The sequence below is a fragment of the Phaenicophaeus curvirostris genome, chromosome 2 (genome assembly GCF_032191515.1).
Source record: "Phaenicophaeus curvirostris isolate KB17595 chromosome 2, BPBGC_Pcur_1.0, whole genome shotgun sequence".
NCBI lineage: Eukaryota > Metazoa > Chordata > Aves > Cuculiformes > Cuculidae > Phaenicophaeus > Phaenicophaeus curvirostris.
The window spans coordinates 52,687,686-52,706,357 of record NC_091393.1 but is presented as its reverse complement, the minus strand read 5'-3'; the positions used below and the strand labels follow the sequence as shown (position 1 = coordinate 52,706,357).

The 18,672-nt window shown below is 38.5% G+C and overlaps 1 protein-coding gene across 8 annotated transcripts in view; it reads left to right on the top strand.

Annotated features, from left to right (window-relative positions):
* The window catches only part of ARID1B (AT-rich interaction domain 1B), a 336,986-nt gene that overhangs the window by 81,823 nt on the left and 236,491 nt on the right, over positions 1-18,672 (top strand). For all 8 annotated transcript variants that reach the window (XM_069852077.1, XM_069852076.1, XM_069852071.1 and 5 more), the window contains exon 3: positions 1,818-1,964. In XM_069852077.1, coding sequence (XP_069708178.1) covers positions 1,818-1,964 — 147 coding nt within the window. The remainder of the gene's footprint in view (positions 1-1,817; positions 1,965-18,672) is intronic.

Genomic DNA, 18,672 nt, shown 5'->3' with positions numbered 1-18,672 from the left:
ATCTTTATTCCAGAAATGCTTAAGTTCCTGATGAATCTGATCTCTTGCTTTGTCACCAACCTGTCAGCTGAACCTTCAAATTCTCCTCTTCTTCCTTCCATAAACCCATATTTTTTCTGTCAGGAGATCTTTTCTTCCTGGTGTTACTGGGACCCAGATGGAGCACAACATAGGTTTCTCCTCAGTATTTCCTAGGAACCAGTCCAGGCTCTGCGACCTTTGCAGCTAGCAGGCAAATTGCCATGTGGTCTTCTGTCAGATCCCAGACTCCAGCTGTCTGTTTGCCTGATGATATTCCAACACGCCCTTTTTAGTTTGCATTTGTACCTGCCTCGTTTAGGCAACAGCAGGGAGAGGGCATTTTTCAGAAAGAGTTACTATGGTCACAAAAACATCTGACTGCCTGTGAAATGATGGTGAAGGAAACTGAAGTGCAAGTGAGGAGAACAAGTGCAGAAATGGGGTTACAGTACTGACCTTAGGAGTTAGCAAGAAATAGGACTACCAGCTTCTGGCAGAAGCAGCAGGAGCCGATCAAGTCATGATAGTAACAGCAACCTACAGACTTAAATTTGACTTTACATTATTATCACCTAGTAAATATTACTGTTTTGTTGAATTAATGTGGTAATTTAAGTTGAGGTAGAACAGGTAATTGTTTACATATTGAGTAAACAGACTTATCAATATATTAGACTTCCAGTGGGAGTGATTCAGAGATCAAAGCATTTCACCTGTGCTTGAGTGTCCAAGACATCTACTTTGGGTAAGGATGTCCAGTGGGAGGTCCATTCTAGAAGGAAGAAGTCTTACGTTGCATCTGTCATTCATCTGAAATGGTACTCAATACCGATGTTTGGGGAAAAACATGGATACCTAAACCCAAGGCAATATAGACGCAAAATCAGGAGCTTGTTTTCAGCGTGCTTTTTCAGATATCTCAAGAAAATGTCAGTGTCTATTGATAGAAGGCTTGCAGACTGAGCTGGTGCAGAAAATTCCTCTGACATCATAATTGACTTGCTTTTAGTTATAACATAAATTCTTATGTGTGTGTGTGTGCGCGCGTGTGTGTCCTTGGTGCATGATATGTGCTTGTTTGTCTGTTAATGGGACCCATAACAGGTTACTTTGATTTTTTGGTTTTGATGTTTTGGTTTGGTTTTTTATTTGTTTTTGGTTGGTTGGTTGGGTTTTTTTTTAAGACTTAGCTTACTGGGGGGGAGGAAACTGAGAGCAATTGAACTCAACAAAAAAAACCCCTGCCAAATCCCAGGTTTCTTTGTGTAGAACATAAACACACAGGTATACACAAAAGCTAGAAAACCTGAGGGTTGCGGGCAAAGCATTTCACAAAAATTAGTACTTCATTGCTCAAAAAAGGCATTTCTCTTTCAATATCTATTTTAGAGTTGTGCCTTTTTTGGCACAATTGTACTTTTGGGTCAGTACATCAGAAAGATTCCTCTGTTGATTCGCCTCAGTAGTGTGACTGTGGACAGCAAACGTTTAAAATAACGGCTTCTTTATTTTAAGGCTGGGCATTATGAGATCATGGCATTCAGAAGCTTAGCATTTTCCTTAGAAGTGCCTCCTGAAAAGAGTAACTATACAGAGCACTCGGGCTTACTTCTCCTGCACAGGCAAGAGGATCCAAGGACTTCCATGAAGTGCTGAGTAAAAGAGTAGGACTTTGTGTCAAGTGTATAGCTGAGGCTATCACTTTATGCTCAGATCGCTGTATGGGTGTGACATAGCTTAATCATGTCCTCTTGTGCCTCAACTTGTTTTTTTACTTTGTTTGGCTTTCCCAACAGATGCCACCTCAGTATGGTCAGCAAGGTGTAAGTGGCTACTGCCAGCAAGGCCAACAGCCGTACTACAACCAGCAGCCGCAGCCTCAGCATCTGCCACCCCAGGCACAGTATCTGTCGCAGGCCCAGCAGAGGTACCAGGCTCAGCAGGTAAGCATTGTCTTCTGCTACTGACAGTCGCCCTGGAGCTGGAAGCGTAAAAATGATCTGTGTGAAGAGAACAAAACTCACCCGACCCCTTTTCAAGAGGATGCTGTTAAAACCAAAATTAAATGGAATCGGACAACATCCCTCTAATAAGTCTTTGGGAGGGTACACACAAATACATCTATACACACTTCTAAGCATTGGTATCAGCTTTTTTGAATGAAGCTGGTGTATATACCCCAGCAACTATTACTTCTGCTTTTAAAAAGAAGTAACAGTTTCTTGATCAGATGTCAGCGAAGGTGGAGGTTTTCTTTGCTTTTGTTTTGTTTTCCGCTCATGAGAGAGACATTGTTGAGAGCTCATGCATCTAACGTGGTTGCTACTATTTTGGTTTTCGTGTTATTTTCTTGGAGGATAGATGAGTTCATGGCATTTTGGAACTGCTTTGTCAGGGGAGCTTCTTAAAAGATATTTATAATTGATATTACAGCTAGTAATTCGAATGTTGTCAGTTTGCATATCCAGTTAGTGAAACTGCATAATTCAATATCCATTGCAGTTCTCGAATCGTGCTTCGTATGTTAGCTATTAAAATGAAATTAAAGTCATTCTTTTTTAACTAAGATCAGAAGTGATAGAGTATGGGTCTGCTTCCCAGGGCTTGAGAAACACCTGGATTTTAGATACTGAACAAAATGGATGTGCATAGCTGATGCAGCTGAATGCGTAAGCTCCGTTCTGTCTGTAGTCTCAGCTCTGTTAATCACGGAGAGGTGATCTGGAAATGGAAGGATGAAACTAAAGCATACTTGCCATCATGGGAAATATAACAAAAGTGAGTTGCTCAAGACTGGGTATTGGTGGAGGCATCAGCACTTGCTGCAAATCACTAGGGAATTGTGTCAGGCATGGTTGATTAACATTTTGGGGTAATGCTGGCACAATGTAGAAATCTTAGCTTGAAATAAAAATAGTGTGTAAAATAAACTAACAAAAGATGCTGTAAGTAGCAATGATACAGGAGGCTCTCCTTTGATTTTAAAATAAAGCTATGATAATTTCACTGTGTAATTACATGTTAATTTTTCTTCATCTACATTTTAAAATTCCATTGAGAATTAACTTTTTTCATTAAAATGCTGGATGGTTTATGAAATAGAATTCTTAATTGTATCTGTGATATTCTTGTAAATGTCACCACTTTCAATCTTTCAGATTATATGTAATGCGACTTTAAAGACTGCAGTTGTGTCTTTAAATTTAATTTTCTTCCTTTTAACTTTGGCATTAAATGCTTGATTTCTCTATGACTTGAAAATATTGTTCATAAGCATCTTGATAAATTCTTAGCGGATAAAGTCCTAGTAATACAGCCTATGAGATGGAAGAAACAGCCGCTGCAATGTCTGCGCATCAGTTTGTGAAATTGAAATTTTTTTTGCTGCCTTGGACACCTCATTGTATTTTAAATAATGTCAGTTGAATGCATTTAGTATTCTAGTTTAAAAAATATATAAACCATACCAACTATACAGGACTTAAGAAATAACAAGATGCTGATCTGTCTTTTGATACATGTTCCAATTACATCAATTGCTATCACAGCCAGTAGAGTGAAGTTTGTGCGATGAAGTGAGGGGTATCATAGAGGATAAAGGCAAAATGAGAGTAAAGCCCTCCATATGATATGCACTTCAGGGAACTGGGATGAAGGGAAAGGTAGGGACAGATTCACAAGCAGAAGGTATCGGTCTCAGTGTAGCTAAATGTTTTGTTTGAGAATTTGAGGGCACATGGAAAGAGTGTCTAAATGCAGGCACTAAGGGTGATATAGGCATCTCAAGGTCAATAGACATTTTTGCCTGAATCTGCAAATTCAGATGATGCATTAGATCTGCACCAACACAGCCTTGTGATTGGTAATCCTTAGTGTGAGGATCGCACCTAAAATTCTTTGTGTTTTGTGAAGCTGGTTATCGTGTTCTTCAGTAGTGGTCAGCTTCTTCAGTTTTGAACTCTGATCCCAGGTTCTGCATTATACAGGCTTTCCCTGTGTGTAGTATTTCTGTGTAGATGTGACTGTTTCATTAACACGTTGGGGTTTGCTCCTTGTCTCTTTCGCATTTCCAGATTGGTTCCATGGCTGCTTTTGTCCCTGTCTGGTGAAGGGTCACCAGATGAACACCACCTCTAATGATTCTCTGTAAAACATCACTGCTGTGTTTTTTCCCCATTCTTTGTGAACCATTAGTCTAGAAAACAAATTCCTAACACAAAAAGCTTATACTTTTCATGCTTCAGCAACTGATGATGCATTAGAGTTACCATCAAGTGATAACCAGTGTACAATACAATAATTAATACTAGGATAACAAAAAAGTTAGGAATGCATGTCAAATTCTGCTGCTGAAACAAACATTTTAAAAACTGTTCTCATTTATGCATATATGTCTCTGCTTATATGAGACTGATTATCTTTTCAAAATAATTTAAAAATTAGAGTTTACTTGATTCAGATTTCAGAAAGAGAAATGGGAGTAGGTATAAGGGCAGAATTCACTGAATTTGACATATTGGGCAGCCTTACAAAGAGAAAGCACAAGGAAGATCTTGCTGCTGTTTATAGCTACCAAGTGGGAGGATGTGGACAGAGTGAAACTCATTTCAGAGGTGTGCACTGGAAGGACAAGAGACGCTCTGGACAGACTGGGACAAGGGAAGTAAAGAAACCAACAAACCCACTACCATGAGGGTTTTCAGACATAGGAAGGAATCTAGAAAAACTGGCATCTTCATCCCTGGAAATGCTCAAAATTCAACTAGGCAAGACCTCTAAACACCCTATTCTTGCTACACTGGCTTTGAACCAGAAGTGTGACTATGTGACCCGAAGGTCTCTTTAAACCTAAGTGATTCTGGGTTGCTGTGATTTAATGTTGTTGTTACATATTCTAAATAGAATTTTAAATTAAACTATGAAATCATATGATATAATACAATACCTTTTGCACCAGTTGGTATATCTTTCTTAGTTCTACTTCTAAAAATATCAGTGCATCCTGTTTATATAATCCTATCAATTAGAAAACTGAGGTAGTCTCAGTCATACAATCTGTCATCCTTTCTATCTGTCATCCTTAGTTTTGGTCTTTCTTTCCAGCTTGCAAATTAATTTCGTCCGTGGTTTCTGAATGCTTCTTTAGCCATTTTCTTGTCTGTTTTATATTGATTCTGATGCATTTTGCACTTGACATTGGTGCAAAGCCCTAGTTTTGAACAGTCACAACTTTGAGGAGTGTATAAAGTCAATTGTTTCAGGATGCCAGCCTCGAGAAGGGAAGCTGGCCTTTGAAGGTGTTTTTTCTTTATGCTGGCCAGCTAGAATTATGGGAAAACTTTAGACTGTAAGTTTTTTTTTCTAGAGACCGTGATTGGATCATGAAGGAAGAGAAGATTATTCTAAAAATATTGAAGTAGTTCGTGGTACCCCCTGCTGTGGTTTAGGATGTTATTATTCTCCAAGTACATACAAAAAGGTGGGCTTGGCCCCAAAGAGTTTACAGGCTATTCTATGCCTGACGAATTGGAATCTGATCTTGCTTGTAGCATGGGAGCAGCTCTAAGGTGAAGAAGTTGTATGTTCTGTTTTAGGGTAAATATGGCATCTCCATGATTGCCACCTTTATGGAGTAAGTGGGCTTAGAGTGGTTTTACTTCAGGCTGGCAAAGAGAGATTCCAGATGGTACAAAAGGGCTTCTCAGTAATTTGCTTTCTTTTCCCTATTGCATTTTCTTTATTTCCCTTGTAGATTTATGTCAATATACTTGTTTTGGAGACTATCAAACTGAAAGTAGTGTTTATTCTGGATGGATTATGGACTTTTTCTTGCCACACATTTCTTTTTATTTAAAACCTTGTAGTATGATATACCCAGTATTGTGTTATGGGGAGAAAACAGATAAATGCATTTCATATGGATAATATTTTATTTTTGCTCGTTTAGACATAATGCGAGCGAGCTTCTGCAGTCAAGTATAACTCTTAGTCTTGTGCTTTGGAATTGGTACTCATCTTCATTCTTCATGTATTGTTGAAGCATGAAGCCACTGCTCTTTCTCCTTGACTTGCTTGAATTCAATATGTGATCTTGTCGATAAAAAAAATAATCAGATAAAATAATTTTTGGGTGTCTTCCAGTGACTTACGACTTTCCGTTCTTCTAATACATACACAGAGGAAGGAGGAGAGTGGGATTTATTTGAATGTTTGAACTCTTAAATCGTTTAGATCTTTATTAAATTGATTGTATGGCACACGGAAAAGGTGTTTCGTAAGAGATGATTTGATAGTAACACAGGCATATTTTACTACAGAACCATATTGTAAATGAGCATCAGTCATCCCCTCTTCACATCAGTAGCCTGCTGTGTAAAAACCATTAAAGGAAGAGCTTTGTTTTAAGCAAATTTATTGCAGTAGCAGATTCACTGATCATTAGATTTAGCCAGTAGATGTACATATCGCCTTGTGTGTGTTTTTTGGGGTTTTTAAAACTTCTTTTTACCTTTACTGCTCTTTAAAACAAAAGAGAAAGATGTGCTACACTACTGCAGTGTTGCCCTTGGCAGGGTTTTTCATCTTGAAAAGACATATAAATGAATAAATGCTTCAGTTGTTTTTGCAGTTTTAAATCTTTTGCCACAAGTACAAGTGATATTTTGCTCAAGAATGCCATGTAATTGCAAACTTAAACTGTCATCATTAAACATTATTTTGTTAAGATAGTGTGATGTATATTTTGAGTTATTATGCTTTCCAACTGGCTTTTAAACAGCCATGTTTGTGTTGCATGTGTTCATATGTATTGAGAGAGGATCGTGCCTTTGAGGTTTAATGTGTTACTTTGTGAGTTGGGACCATATCACTTTTTGACAGATGAAATGGATCTGCAAAATAATTATGGTCTTACTCTTAGTTAAATAAAACCAGTTATTCTGTTCTACAGCTGCTACTGTTATCCTGAAATCATCTTTTGTTTTAAGTTTTCCTGGAAGCTTTCTGCTTGCACGTTTCCAGGAGAGAGTGGGATTATGCTGATCCCTTTTCTCACGTGCAGACATGAGATTAGAAGGGGGAAAAAAGTGTGGTAGGTTCTTGAGGTGGGGCATGTGTGTGCACTTTTCTGGGGCATTGGCCCTTTTGGCTAAGAGTGTGCACGAAAAGGATTCTGTGCGTGGTTTTTTACACCACTCCTATGTGGTTACCATAATTTCTTTTAAATGCACTAAAGGAGCAGTCAAGTGGTTCAGGCTTAGTCTTCAGTCTGTTTTTATTTAAAAGTAGAAAACGTTTTATAAACAAGCAAACAAACAAGACTCCCTCACTGTCAGGTTTTATTAAAATGTTCTAAAAGCTGGTCAAACCTTGTTCCTTCCCCGCCCCCAACCCTGGTATAATACCTTACCTGCTGATAAGACATACTGATCATGATGAGATGTTTTCCAACTCAAATTGTAATAAGACAAATAAAGAATAGAATAACCAGTGGGTGTTGGGGTTTTTCTGAGCGTGGGCCAGGGGGATGAATGCATTTCAAGACAGTAAGAATTTGTGAACCATTCTAGTAGTCTGTGATAGGAGGGCATCCTAAGCAGGAAGGCAGCGTGTGTGACACAGTGAGGGGTGTCTGTGATGACACCTCAGTCAGTCTCTCTAGGTGGGGGGCTGGGGATCACTGCCGTTCCTGCAAGGGGCTGTGGTTTCTGTCCAGTTCCCTGAACTGGGATCACTGGATGCCATAAATTCCATGTTTATTCCTGAACTGGTAACAATGATTTGAACTAGTCTCGGTTGCAAGCCTGAGATGATGATGCAAATGTTCTTGTGCAGACATCTGTTTCTAGCATTGAGTCAGTGCAAGGTAGGACAGATAAAACATTACCCGATTTGAAACAGTCTTTGAAAATGTGAACAAAATGTGAAACTAATTAATGTGTTTTCATGTCCAAGCTCTATGACTGTCATGAAAACAGAACAAATTGTATTGTGGCAAAATGCATCAGATTATTGAAGTGATTTTGGTACAGTGAGGCTGAAGTCTTGTTTTTAAATTCCATGTGAGCTGCTAAAGATTTTTTAACAGTGCAACTAAGCAGCACGTTAATTAATATTGTCAAGCTGTTTTGGGGTGTAACACTACAAAAATACTGTTGTTGTAAGTTAGGAAGAGTTATGTTACATGCAAATATCAAATTCATTAGTAAATAATACAGGCATTCCAAATTTAAGTTTTATACCTCAACACAATTATTCTTTGTAATAAAATCTTCATTTTTAAGTTCCTAGAAAATGGCACAGAATTAGTAGTCAACTGTACTGTAGTTTAGTATTAACTTCTGCAGAATTTAATTTAAACCTCTTTTAAAATAAATGGGGCCTTGCAAGTAACATATAGTTGCCCATGGCTGAAAGTTGTAATAAAAATCGTTTGTCCTTCTGTCCTTTTAACTCTTGTGTCTGTAATCATCTACCACTGGATGAGTGGTTGCACTTAAAATATTTGTTGTGTTATGAAACACAGGAAATCTGGGAAAGAACAAGCTTGTAGGTTAATCTGCCGTTTGCTGCCAGGCATACAGGAAAGCATTCTTTGCGGAAGTTGGCTATTACAGTTATATGAGAACTCATAATCAAATTTAATGTTCAGAAGAGATTGTTGCCTGCCATCATCAGCAGTGGCTGACACCACTACTTCTCGTGTAGTATAAATCCTTCATTGCTTCTGTTGTCTCAGCAACAGAGATGTCTAGTGCCACATGTATATTCACACTGTCTTGAAATGCTGGGCTTATTTTTAGTTTAGAAGCAGTTATTTTCTTGCCAGGGTAAAAAGGTACAAGGGAGAAGCGATTCCTTTAAACCATACAACCCCAAATGCACGGCGTAAAGAACTTTTGCTTCTGAAAGGTGCTTGTTGGTTGGCTTTTAGAAACCTGAGCTGCTTGTATGTTATAAGCAGAGAAAAATGCTTGACAACAAAAGGTCTAGGTGGAAAATCTCATACAGTTATATGTGCTTCTGCCAGCTTTTCCAGCCTGCTCTCTGCGGGACCTGAAATTAGAGACGAGAAAAAACCAACAGTATAACTTTTTATGAGGGCATCCATTTTGGTACACTGAGCCCTTTGTTGCCAACCTACTTCAGTGAGGTCAGATAGATATCAAACGGCAGAGTGCAACCTTAACTTTTTGCATCTGTAATAAAGTTTGGCTGGACCTGGCAGGAGGAGGAGTGGGGAACAGGCTTTAGCTCACATTCACACACCCCAACTTCAGTCCTGCCATGCAGGCAAGCCACCAGCGACCAGCACTTCTGAAATGCAGTCGTTACCTTACCTTGCTGAACACTGAAGTGATATATAAAACCAAACTTGAAATAGCAACTGCACTGATCTTGTGCATAAAACCAATTTACCATTTTTGAGCCTTTCTTAAGCATATAATGTTTTCAGGAAGGGTAAATGAGGTTTGAACCTGTGTAGGTTCAATGAATGCTTAACTGATTGAAGTCTTTGCCAGTTAGATTTCTGCTTTTATAAAGTCTTAGTTCATAATCGTGATGCTGCTATAACAGCAAATAACTGTTAAGCATATGGCAATTTATCTGTATGGTGGAGCTTGCTTACTCAGCTCAGGAGTTGGGTGAAACTGTGATGACTCCTGTTGTGCTACATCTTCTCCCAGTGGTGGGAATAGCTGATTATTGTCCATTTGGGGAATGCTCTATTTGTTCAGCATTGCTTATATCATTCCAGGAAATGTGTCAAACATTTCTCTTTTCCCCTCAGTGATTTATATCTGTATTTATAAAATTATAATAGGTGCTAGCTTGTCAGACTTGGAGAAAGATCTTCCAGAGCCAAGTAGCTAGCAGCAATAGAGTGAGGCAGAAAAAGCAAGGATAATTGTCTGTAAACTCACACCTGAGCACAAACACAAAATTGAGGGCGTAGTGTGGAGGAGCACTCACAGCAGCACAGGTTTATTTTTGCTGAAGGCATGTTGACCAAACTCAAAAAACTGCATTCAGATTTTGAGAAGACTTTTCTTGGCTCTGTTATTTTTAAAGTGGGCGTTTACAGACATGGTCATCAATTCAGCCAAATAAAAATCAACGTGAGTCTATTAGGTTTGAAGCATTTAAAGTTAGCATATATAATTAACCCCTTACACATATCTGTAGTAACTTGGATTTGTTAAGTGATATAACCAGGAAAGGAAAAGTATTTTATCTTGCAAAGTGGTACTACTGTTTATGTATAAAAAGTAGCAAGCGTGTTTATGCTTCTGTTTTATAATTTTCCAAAGGGCTGTCAGTGAAAGGATTTGTTTGCTTCTGTTTTGTCTTAACAATTGTATGGTATCTTCAGTTTAAAGTTGCCTCATTGTAGTTAAACATTTTCCTAGCCTTTATGTTCTTTTGCTGTCTTCATCTATTAATGGTTTTCTGCTGAAAGTAGGCTTTTCTGTTTCCAGTTTTGAAGGAGGAATTTTGAAGGTCAGCTTTCTATTCCTGAGAAAGCAGCAAGTGTACCTCTTCAGGCATCTGCTGCTGATGGGAATTTGATGATATCTGGCCGGATAGTCAGAGGAGATGGGTCAGAGCACAGTGCAAACCTGTTTGGCAGGAATTTTCATGACCACCTGTATCCTGCTGGTTTTTAATTTTTATTCCCGTGTTTTTGTGTCACTCTAAACCTCGTAGATAGATCACAGCTCTTGTGCTTTTAAGATGTGCAGTGCAGAAAGGCCTGAGTCCTGATGAGTTTTTTCATGTACTGAAATGAAGTTAGCATACAGTATTGTAAAGAAACTCTGGCAATAAGAGCTCCTTTCAGTTAAATGGGAAAGTGAGAAAAATGTAGTTGGGGAGAGGGGTTGGGAAGGGAAGTTTTATTTTGCTCCTTTTTATCTTAAGTGTCAGTTGCTTACATGGAATCCGTTTGTAGATTCAGTCGGCAAAATCCTATATCTGTAACGGGAATCTCTGCAAAGGATTTTAGCGCAAAAGGTGGGGATGCTGAATCATATTTTCAAACAAAAAAATTTCAGTATTCGTAAGTAAATAGTCCTTAAAGGAAATATTTTTCACCTCTGCTACAAAAACTATGTAAACTCTATCATGGATTTCGTATGTTATGCTTAGAGAAAAACCTTTGTAATGAGTTCAGAAATACAGTAAGATACATGTGTTCAGATGTATTTCTCAAAGTTATTAAATCAGTGGTTTGGCTTTGATCCACAAAGTAGTAGTGTTGTTGTTGTTATGATGGTGGTATTTGAAGTTTCTAAATTCTGATTTCTCTCAGTATTTAAATCACAGAAGGTTAATTAAAGCAGTTCCTCATTTTGCCAGTGCTTGGGTGTATTAACCTCACAAAGCCTGCATTAAATCAGTGAAGTGATAGAATTGCATTTGCTTTATAAAATAACTCTACAAGAGCAGAGACAAAGCCATTTATAGTTCAGTGCCATTAATTGCTTGGCATTTAGATATTAGCATAGGAGTCTATTAATGTGATAGTAAAACTATTGGTATGCAGGCTGATAAAAACTATTTTGTTTTAGAAGATTACTGATCATAGCTATTGTTACTCCCCTTACCACTCTCCTTATTAGTCAGTGATGATTTTCTTTTACTGATATTCTGAGAGCAAAATTAATATCCCAGAAATAATTTTATCCGTACCTTTGAAATTCAGCAGTAAGTTAAACAGAATAGTGAGTTTATCACAGGATACCTGACCCTGTAATAGTCCTTAACTTTATGATCCACTAATCTGATGGCTGTTCATATACAAAAGTTGTCCACACACGTGTTTTAAAGTATAAATGCACAAATCCTGTTTTAAGAAAAAATTTAAAATGCAGACAGTACAGTACTATGAATTAAATAATAAAGTCATAAAGCCTGAAACGTGATAATAAATCTGAATGGTAGGGGCTTTTGTTTGTTTTATGTTGGTTTTTTTCATTGTGTATGAGCAGTATATATTCTGAATTTTAGTGGTCTTGTAAATTACACCTCATGGCCAGTTGCAATGCAGTAGTACTCTTCCATGGCCTTTAAATTAACAGAAATTATTTTCCACAGAGGTAGGAAAAACAAGTTTGGTAATATTTCCTGGCGTAAAATTTACCACTGAATTTTTTTTGCTGCACATATGTTCTTTAATAATTGAAGATGTTCAGTGCACATATATGTAGTTTTATTTTCTGTATTTTCTTTTTTTTTTTGTTGAGACAAAGTATTATTTGAATATAGTGTATATTTTATATCTAGTCATCGTCTGTTACAGTATTTCCGTTTTACAGTATTTCTTTTCTACTAGGTAGGATTCAGGATAGATTTTGGAGCATGCAGTTTAAATCTTACCAGATGTTTTAGTTGTTGCAATTGGATATGGACAACAAAAAGTGAAATAGCAAATCAAAGTAAGATACCACTTAAAAACAAGTTTACCTTTATGTGTTGACAAAACTGCATGGTGTTTTTGTTGTGGAAGTTGTTGCTTTTGTTGTGTTAGTGTGGTGAGCTGTCCCTTAATAAATCAAGCTCTACAAGAGCACAGCCTTTCTCTTCATGTCTTCATCGTGCTTCTGCTTCATTGCCAAGTACCCATCTTCCGTATCTTCCACATGCATGTTTTTAGGTAGAAAATTAAATAGCTGTCTGCCTACAGAATTAATAAAGATCGTGCTCCTTCACCCTCAAAAAGAAAGAGAAGTTTATTGTTGCTTTATTGCCTAGCAGTCCTTTAGTAGCTTTTAATGAAAGTCCCTGTTTGTTCATTGCTGTATTAAAGAGTAGTCGGTGGTCTGGTCTTAGATCTTTAAGTTTTCATCACTTCTTTCTGTTGTTCTCCACCCTTCAGCACTCTTTTCCAGTCACTCCCAACACCAACCCCATCTAGAATACTTTCTTTAAAAAAAATCACAATTGCGTTGACGGCGGGCAAGTCTTTCTATCTCCAAGATTAAAGAAATAATTTGCTGCTGTTGATTTAAACTGTTGTATTGTGAAGTTCATTGAATTGCTTCTGCTGCTGGGAGCTTTCTTTTGTAAATTATTCTTTTCTTTCTTCAAATTATTGCTGTCTTTCCACTCCTTTGGCGGCTGGATTTAAACATTTGTTGCACGGATACTCTGTGTCTTCACAGACTGCAGAGGGAGAGGAGTGTAGTGCAGCTAATTCTCTGCCTGCAGTAGGCCTGAATGTAACACACTAACCTCTCATGTAGTGACAAATTGATTTAACCAGAACAGTGGAGTCCTGCTGAAAAAACCCTTCTTTACTAAAATTATTACAGACTTCTTTGCACCTGAACTTCAGTTCCTTCTCTTATGACTCTGCTGTTGATAAAATAGTAGGTAGACCTCCTTTCGGTCATTTCTTTTAAAAGACCTATTAGGGAATAAGTCAACAGGTGTCACTGGACTGTGATATGAATGTTGTTTATAGCATAATATGGCTTTATATTGATGGGAGACAAATACACAAAACAAACTTCACCATTATGGGTTTTTTTAATGTGATCGTGTTGGCGTTTTGGGTGTTGCTTAGAACCCTTCCTCACAGATTTGCAGGTTTTCATGAGCCCTTAGATGAAGTCCTGGCTTTTACCTTGAAGCACAGTTACAGTTGTGCCCCTAAGAAAATCTTAAAGAAATGTTTCCCAGTCTCAAGTGCGGAAGTCTCATCCTTGGGTAGCCAGCTCGATCAGCCTAGAGGTAGCAGCTGCTCTTGGTGCAGCTTTTCTCTTTATTCTGTAAGCTGGCTTCAGGCTTTCAGCTCTGCTGTAAGCTGCAGGCAGTGCTCTGACCTCATTTCTGCCAGCGAGCCGTATGCTTGGGAGAGCTTCCTCGGTGGCAGCAGGCAGGCTGGGGCAGGCGGCTGCCCTCTGGGGCATGGAGCCCCCCAGCTCCCCACTTCTGCAGCAGCTGAGTTGAAAGAAATGGCAAGTTTAAAATCCCGTCCCTCTCCTGCGTTTTGTCGGGTCTAGCTCTCTTTGGGTTCTGTTTCCCAGCCCGTTTGTGTCTTAGGGTTTGCTGAACAGATGTGTTTTAGAAAGGACTAGTGTGGCAGGGCAGGATGCTGGATGGCGCAAAATGTAAGTCATCACGTTAACACGATAGTTTGTCCCAAGTGACTAGAAAGAACAGGACATGTAAAAACTGCCAGGGCTCTTTTTCTTGATTTTCTCTTTTCTCTTCCTTAAATATAGCTTTGTCAGAGAAAGGATGGGCAGGGCGAGGAAGGAGTGGGTGTAGAAAATGAAAGCATGGTTAGACTGCCCAGCCTTGTAGTTTTTTAGGAAAGGTCCAAAAAGCTCTATAAACACGGGAAAAATAATGGAAATAAAATACTTATTTCCAAATTTTGTGTCTCAGATTACTTCTTCAGATTCTCTCTCATCTCTTCTTTCACACTGGAACTTTACATCTGTAGAACAAAGAAACAACCCTTTTTGCCTGTAAATGAACTGACAGCTGTTTATCAGGCTGTGCCATGTGCAACAGTGATATTCTAATACAAACATCAAACTTCACTGTTTTTTTCATGTGGCATGTAACAAGTATGAGAGAAGAAAACTAGAAGAGATGTCTTGTTTCTGATTAAATCCACTATTGATATGTTCTGTGATCCGCGGAAAGGAATAGCAAGGTAAGGGTTTTCGAGAATGATTTCATCTTGGAGCTCTTCCTGTATTGCTTGCTTAACGTGGCTCCTGGAGGCCAAATAGATGAGACACGTGAAAATGGACTAGAGTGTGCAGGAAGAGAGACCCTTCTCTCATGTTAGTTGGCTCGGGTTGCCTGGAAGCTACACTGTGCAAACAGTGTTCTTCCTATAAGACATGGGGGACTTTTTTTGACCCTACTGCAGGGAAAAACCTTCCACAGTTAGGTCATCTGAGATGCTAATAACTTCCTGAGAGTTTTGATTAGCTGAACCTCAATAATATATTTGCTTACCCAAGTTAACTATCTTTTGCATCAGCAGCTCCCTACTACGCAAGGTATATTTTTTCCTTCCCCCTCTAGCGTCTTAAGACTTAACTTAGATGTCATTCTGTGATAACTGGTATCCTGAAGGGAGAAAATGGTATTCCCATTGTAGATTTCTTTTTTTTTTTTTAATTGGAAAAAAAGTTCCAAATCTAGGAAATAGTAAGGTTTAGAATGAAACTGCAGATGTCTTAGAAGGGAAGGTATTAATAACATTGAAGAAGATGACATGTCTTACTGACAGTGGCTGGTGTACACCTGAGGCATCCAAACTGTCAGGTTTTCCATATTTCTCCAGGTACATGGTAGGATTTTCCTCTGAGGGGTTAGGTATGATTTTTGAGTGAATTATCTCCTTTTGGAAAAGGAAAGGACTATTTTGCCTTGGCACTTCTCTGACTATCTTGACTCCCTCTAGTACCTGTAATGAAGGTGAAGACTGAAATTAACTTGGTAAAGCAAAGTATCATCTTTGTTTTTGAGGGCACAATCCTGTCCTGGCTTGACTGGGGGGAAATGCTGAACACCTGAAAGAGCAGTAGTGCTTGCCAGCCCCACTGAAGCATCAGTCAACAAATAACATCAGGGTGTTGAGGTAGATGCCAGCCTGTTGCTTGCCATACTTCAGGACAGTGCTTTCCGTCTCTCAATTCCGGTGTCCATTGTGGTGGTAGGGGATGGCTTGAAATGATTTACATGTTCTCATTACGAGCAGGGTTTATTCACTTCATCACGTAAACACAGACTAGCATGTTTAAGAGGATTACCAGACTGCACTGGTAATCCATCTCTGGTGGTTAGCACTCTCTTCTTTTTTGCTGGCGCAATAGGTGCTGAGACCTATAAAAACATTTTTTCCTGCAATCACCTGTAGCCTCTGTGAAGTAAAAGGCTAACTTACCAGTTTGTGCACAGTGCTCTCCAGCTGCGAGATAACAATTTCCTTTTCTTCAAGGCTCCTTTTCTTTAAATTTTTTTTGTTTGGTTTGTTTTTTCCATTTCCGATTCATAAAATTCAAGATGTATGTATAAGCATTTCTTGACCCAAGATCTTCTGGGAGAGTCCATGTAGATGCTGCATGACCTCTGCAGACCATCTGCCCGGGATTAAAGCAAACCCCTCTGCTCTTTGGTCCTTAGTGGATCTTTCTCCCCAGGGACGTGTTCTATTGGCTGCTTGTGTGAGACTAGGTCTTGCCTGTGCCTCTGGGCCTAACATTTTTCTTCTGAGTGCAGTCTTACCTACAATATTCCTCTAACAGGTTGGCTGTCCTTTGTTGTTGGTTTTGTGCTACCAGAGCCTGGGAGGTGACATGTTAGGTATTAGGGTTGGGCTAGAAGTTGGCTGTATGGCGATATGTCACCATTCTGGTGATTTTTTTTTATTTATTTATTGTTGCTTTTTACTGCAGAAGATAGAAGAAAGTGAAATGTGTTGTTATGTATTTATCTACACAGAACGGACAGATAGTTGGTTAAATGATAACAAGGAATGTCCTTCTATAGCTCCTGACATATAATTTGTCTTCTCTCTGTTCCACAGTATTGCTTCAGAGGTGAGTAAAATAATCTTGTAGTGTAGGGCTGTGCACTCCTCTTGGCTGCTGTTGTGGGTCCTAGCTTCCATTCTCAAGTGGTCTTGAGGGGGGGAAGTAACATTGGCTTTCAGTTTTGCTGTTGTCACATAACTGTTGCATGTGAAGTCTTCTAAGGATCAACCAATGGAATCAAGAACGTGAGCCAAAATAGTTTTTAGTGAGCTTTTCAAACTGAAGTCTAGTATATTATTTTCTATAAATTATTTTCCTTCTGTTTAACCATCATGGTACTTATCTTCCTGGGTGGTCATGCTATCCCTCTGAAATTTGCTGCAGTAGCAGAAGTGGATGAAGTCTGAATATTTCTCACCCAGCCTTTCTTTAAATGTGGTTTCCTCCAAACATTAATGTTTTCCCTATCCTTTAATTTTCCATTAAAAAGAATTTAAACTAATAAATAATTAGATCTTATCTTCTTTGATAGAACTTACAACAAATGTGCATTTTATCTGCGTGGTTTCAAACATTATCAGAACTATATTCATTCAGGTTTGCAGAGAACACGTAGGTATAGAAAGATTTTAGCCCTTCCCAAGGCCAGCTCTGCTCAGTAATCATGATAAAGCTGGGGGAAAAAGGGGTTACTCGTCTGGTAAGTTTTAAGATACATCATCTCACAAAGTGGTCTAATGAAGACCACTAACACAAACTAAGGGAGTGTGTGTCCAACTGCAAGAACTAGGGAAGGTAGGAACAAGGAGACTTAGACTTTTCCTGCACACCGGTACATTGGCTCACTTGGTCACTTTAAAGCTCTGTGTTAGTGAAATCCTGCACCAGAATTAGAGACTTTAAAAGTCTGTAAGATTAATAAGAGGGAAGAAAATATTCTGTTTCCTCGTTTACTCCTCAGCCTACGCAAATCTTGAGCTCCATATACCACAATCTGGAGAACAAGCTAGAAGTGTGTGTGAACTGGAGGTAAATAACTCGTCCTGGCTCTGTGGATGATAAACAATTGGTGGTTGTTATTATTGCTATCCAAATATAAGAATTGCATATGGATTGATTTCTGAACAGCTTACCCAATACATAGGTTTTAGGGTGTATATGTAGACATAGTCCCTTCTTTTTTGTTGTTTATCTGTTACACAGTATACGTGTTTTGTGAAAAGACTAAAAAGTCTAAACTGCAGCTATTTTGAGTATACGTTTATGACTTGCAGATTTTTTGTCCTAGTGTTTTTTCTAAAGTCTAATGGGGGAAACCCCGCTTTTAGTTACTTTACTACTTTGTTGACAGTTTGTGCTATAACAGCTATGATATGATTGGGTTTGTGCCAAGTTTGGAAGTTCCGAGTGGAAACTTGTAGCCTTCTGTTTATAAAAGTCTGGATTTCTCTTTCACACACATGCTCCTCTTCTATGGGTGGAAGGAATTTCTATGATTCATAAAAAATCATAAGCTTTGCTTTGAAAACTGATGTCATTGATGAATAAAATACTGGGAGTCAAAAGAAAAAAATAAGGGATCCCGGGAGAAGATTGAGCCCTGATATCAATGGAGGACTTTTCAGCCATGACAGTGGCACAACCCATGATAACATGTTCCTCTTCCCCTTACTTTCCCTGTGTTCAGTCCCCAATTAATCCATTCCTAGATGCTAGAAAGTTAAATGACCTTTCAGAACTGAAAGTGAGAATTAGCCAATTCAATGCATTTCTTAAGTGATGGACAATTTACCCTAACACTTCTGTCCTTAGTTCTCCTTTGTCTCTCAATCTGTTTGATCTGTTCTGTAGTGTGAACAGAATTTCCTAATGCAAAACTGAAGGAAGGCAGTAGGGATTTTCTATCCTCTGTTTTTCATTGAAAATGATACTAAGCATTATTTTGGTTATGAAGCCAGACTGTTAGTGAAATATGCTATTATTTAATTGTCATTATGTTTACTCTATAAATGGACTGTTTTTATTGGGCAATGCGTATGTATAAACACATAAAATAATACACACAGCCCCATGCATATTTCGTCTGGGAGATTCCCGTGCCTGCAACTTACTCAGCGCAAACTGATTCTTCACTTCTCAAGAGCCGCTT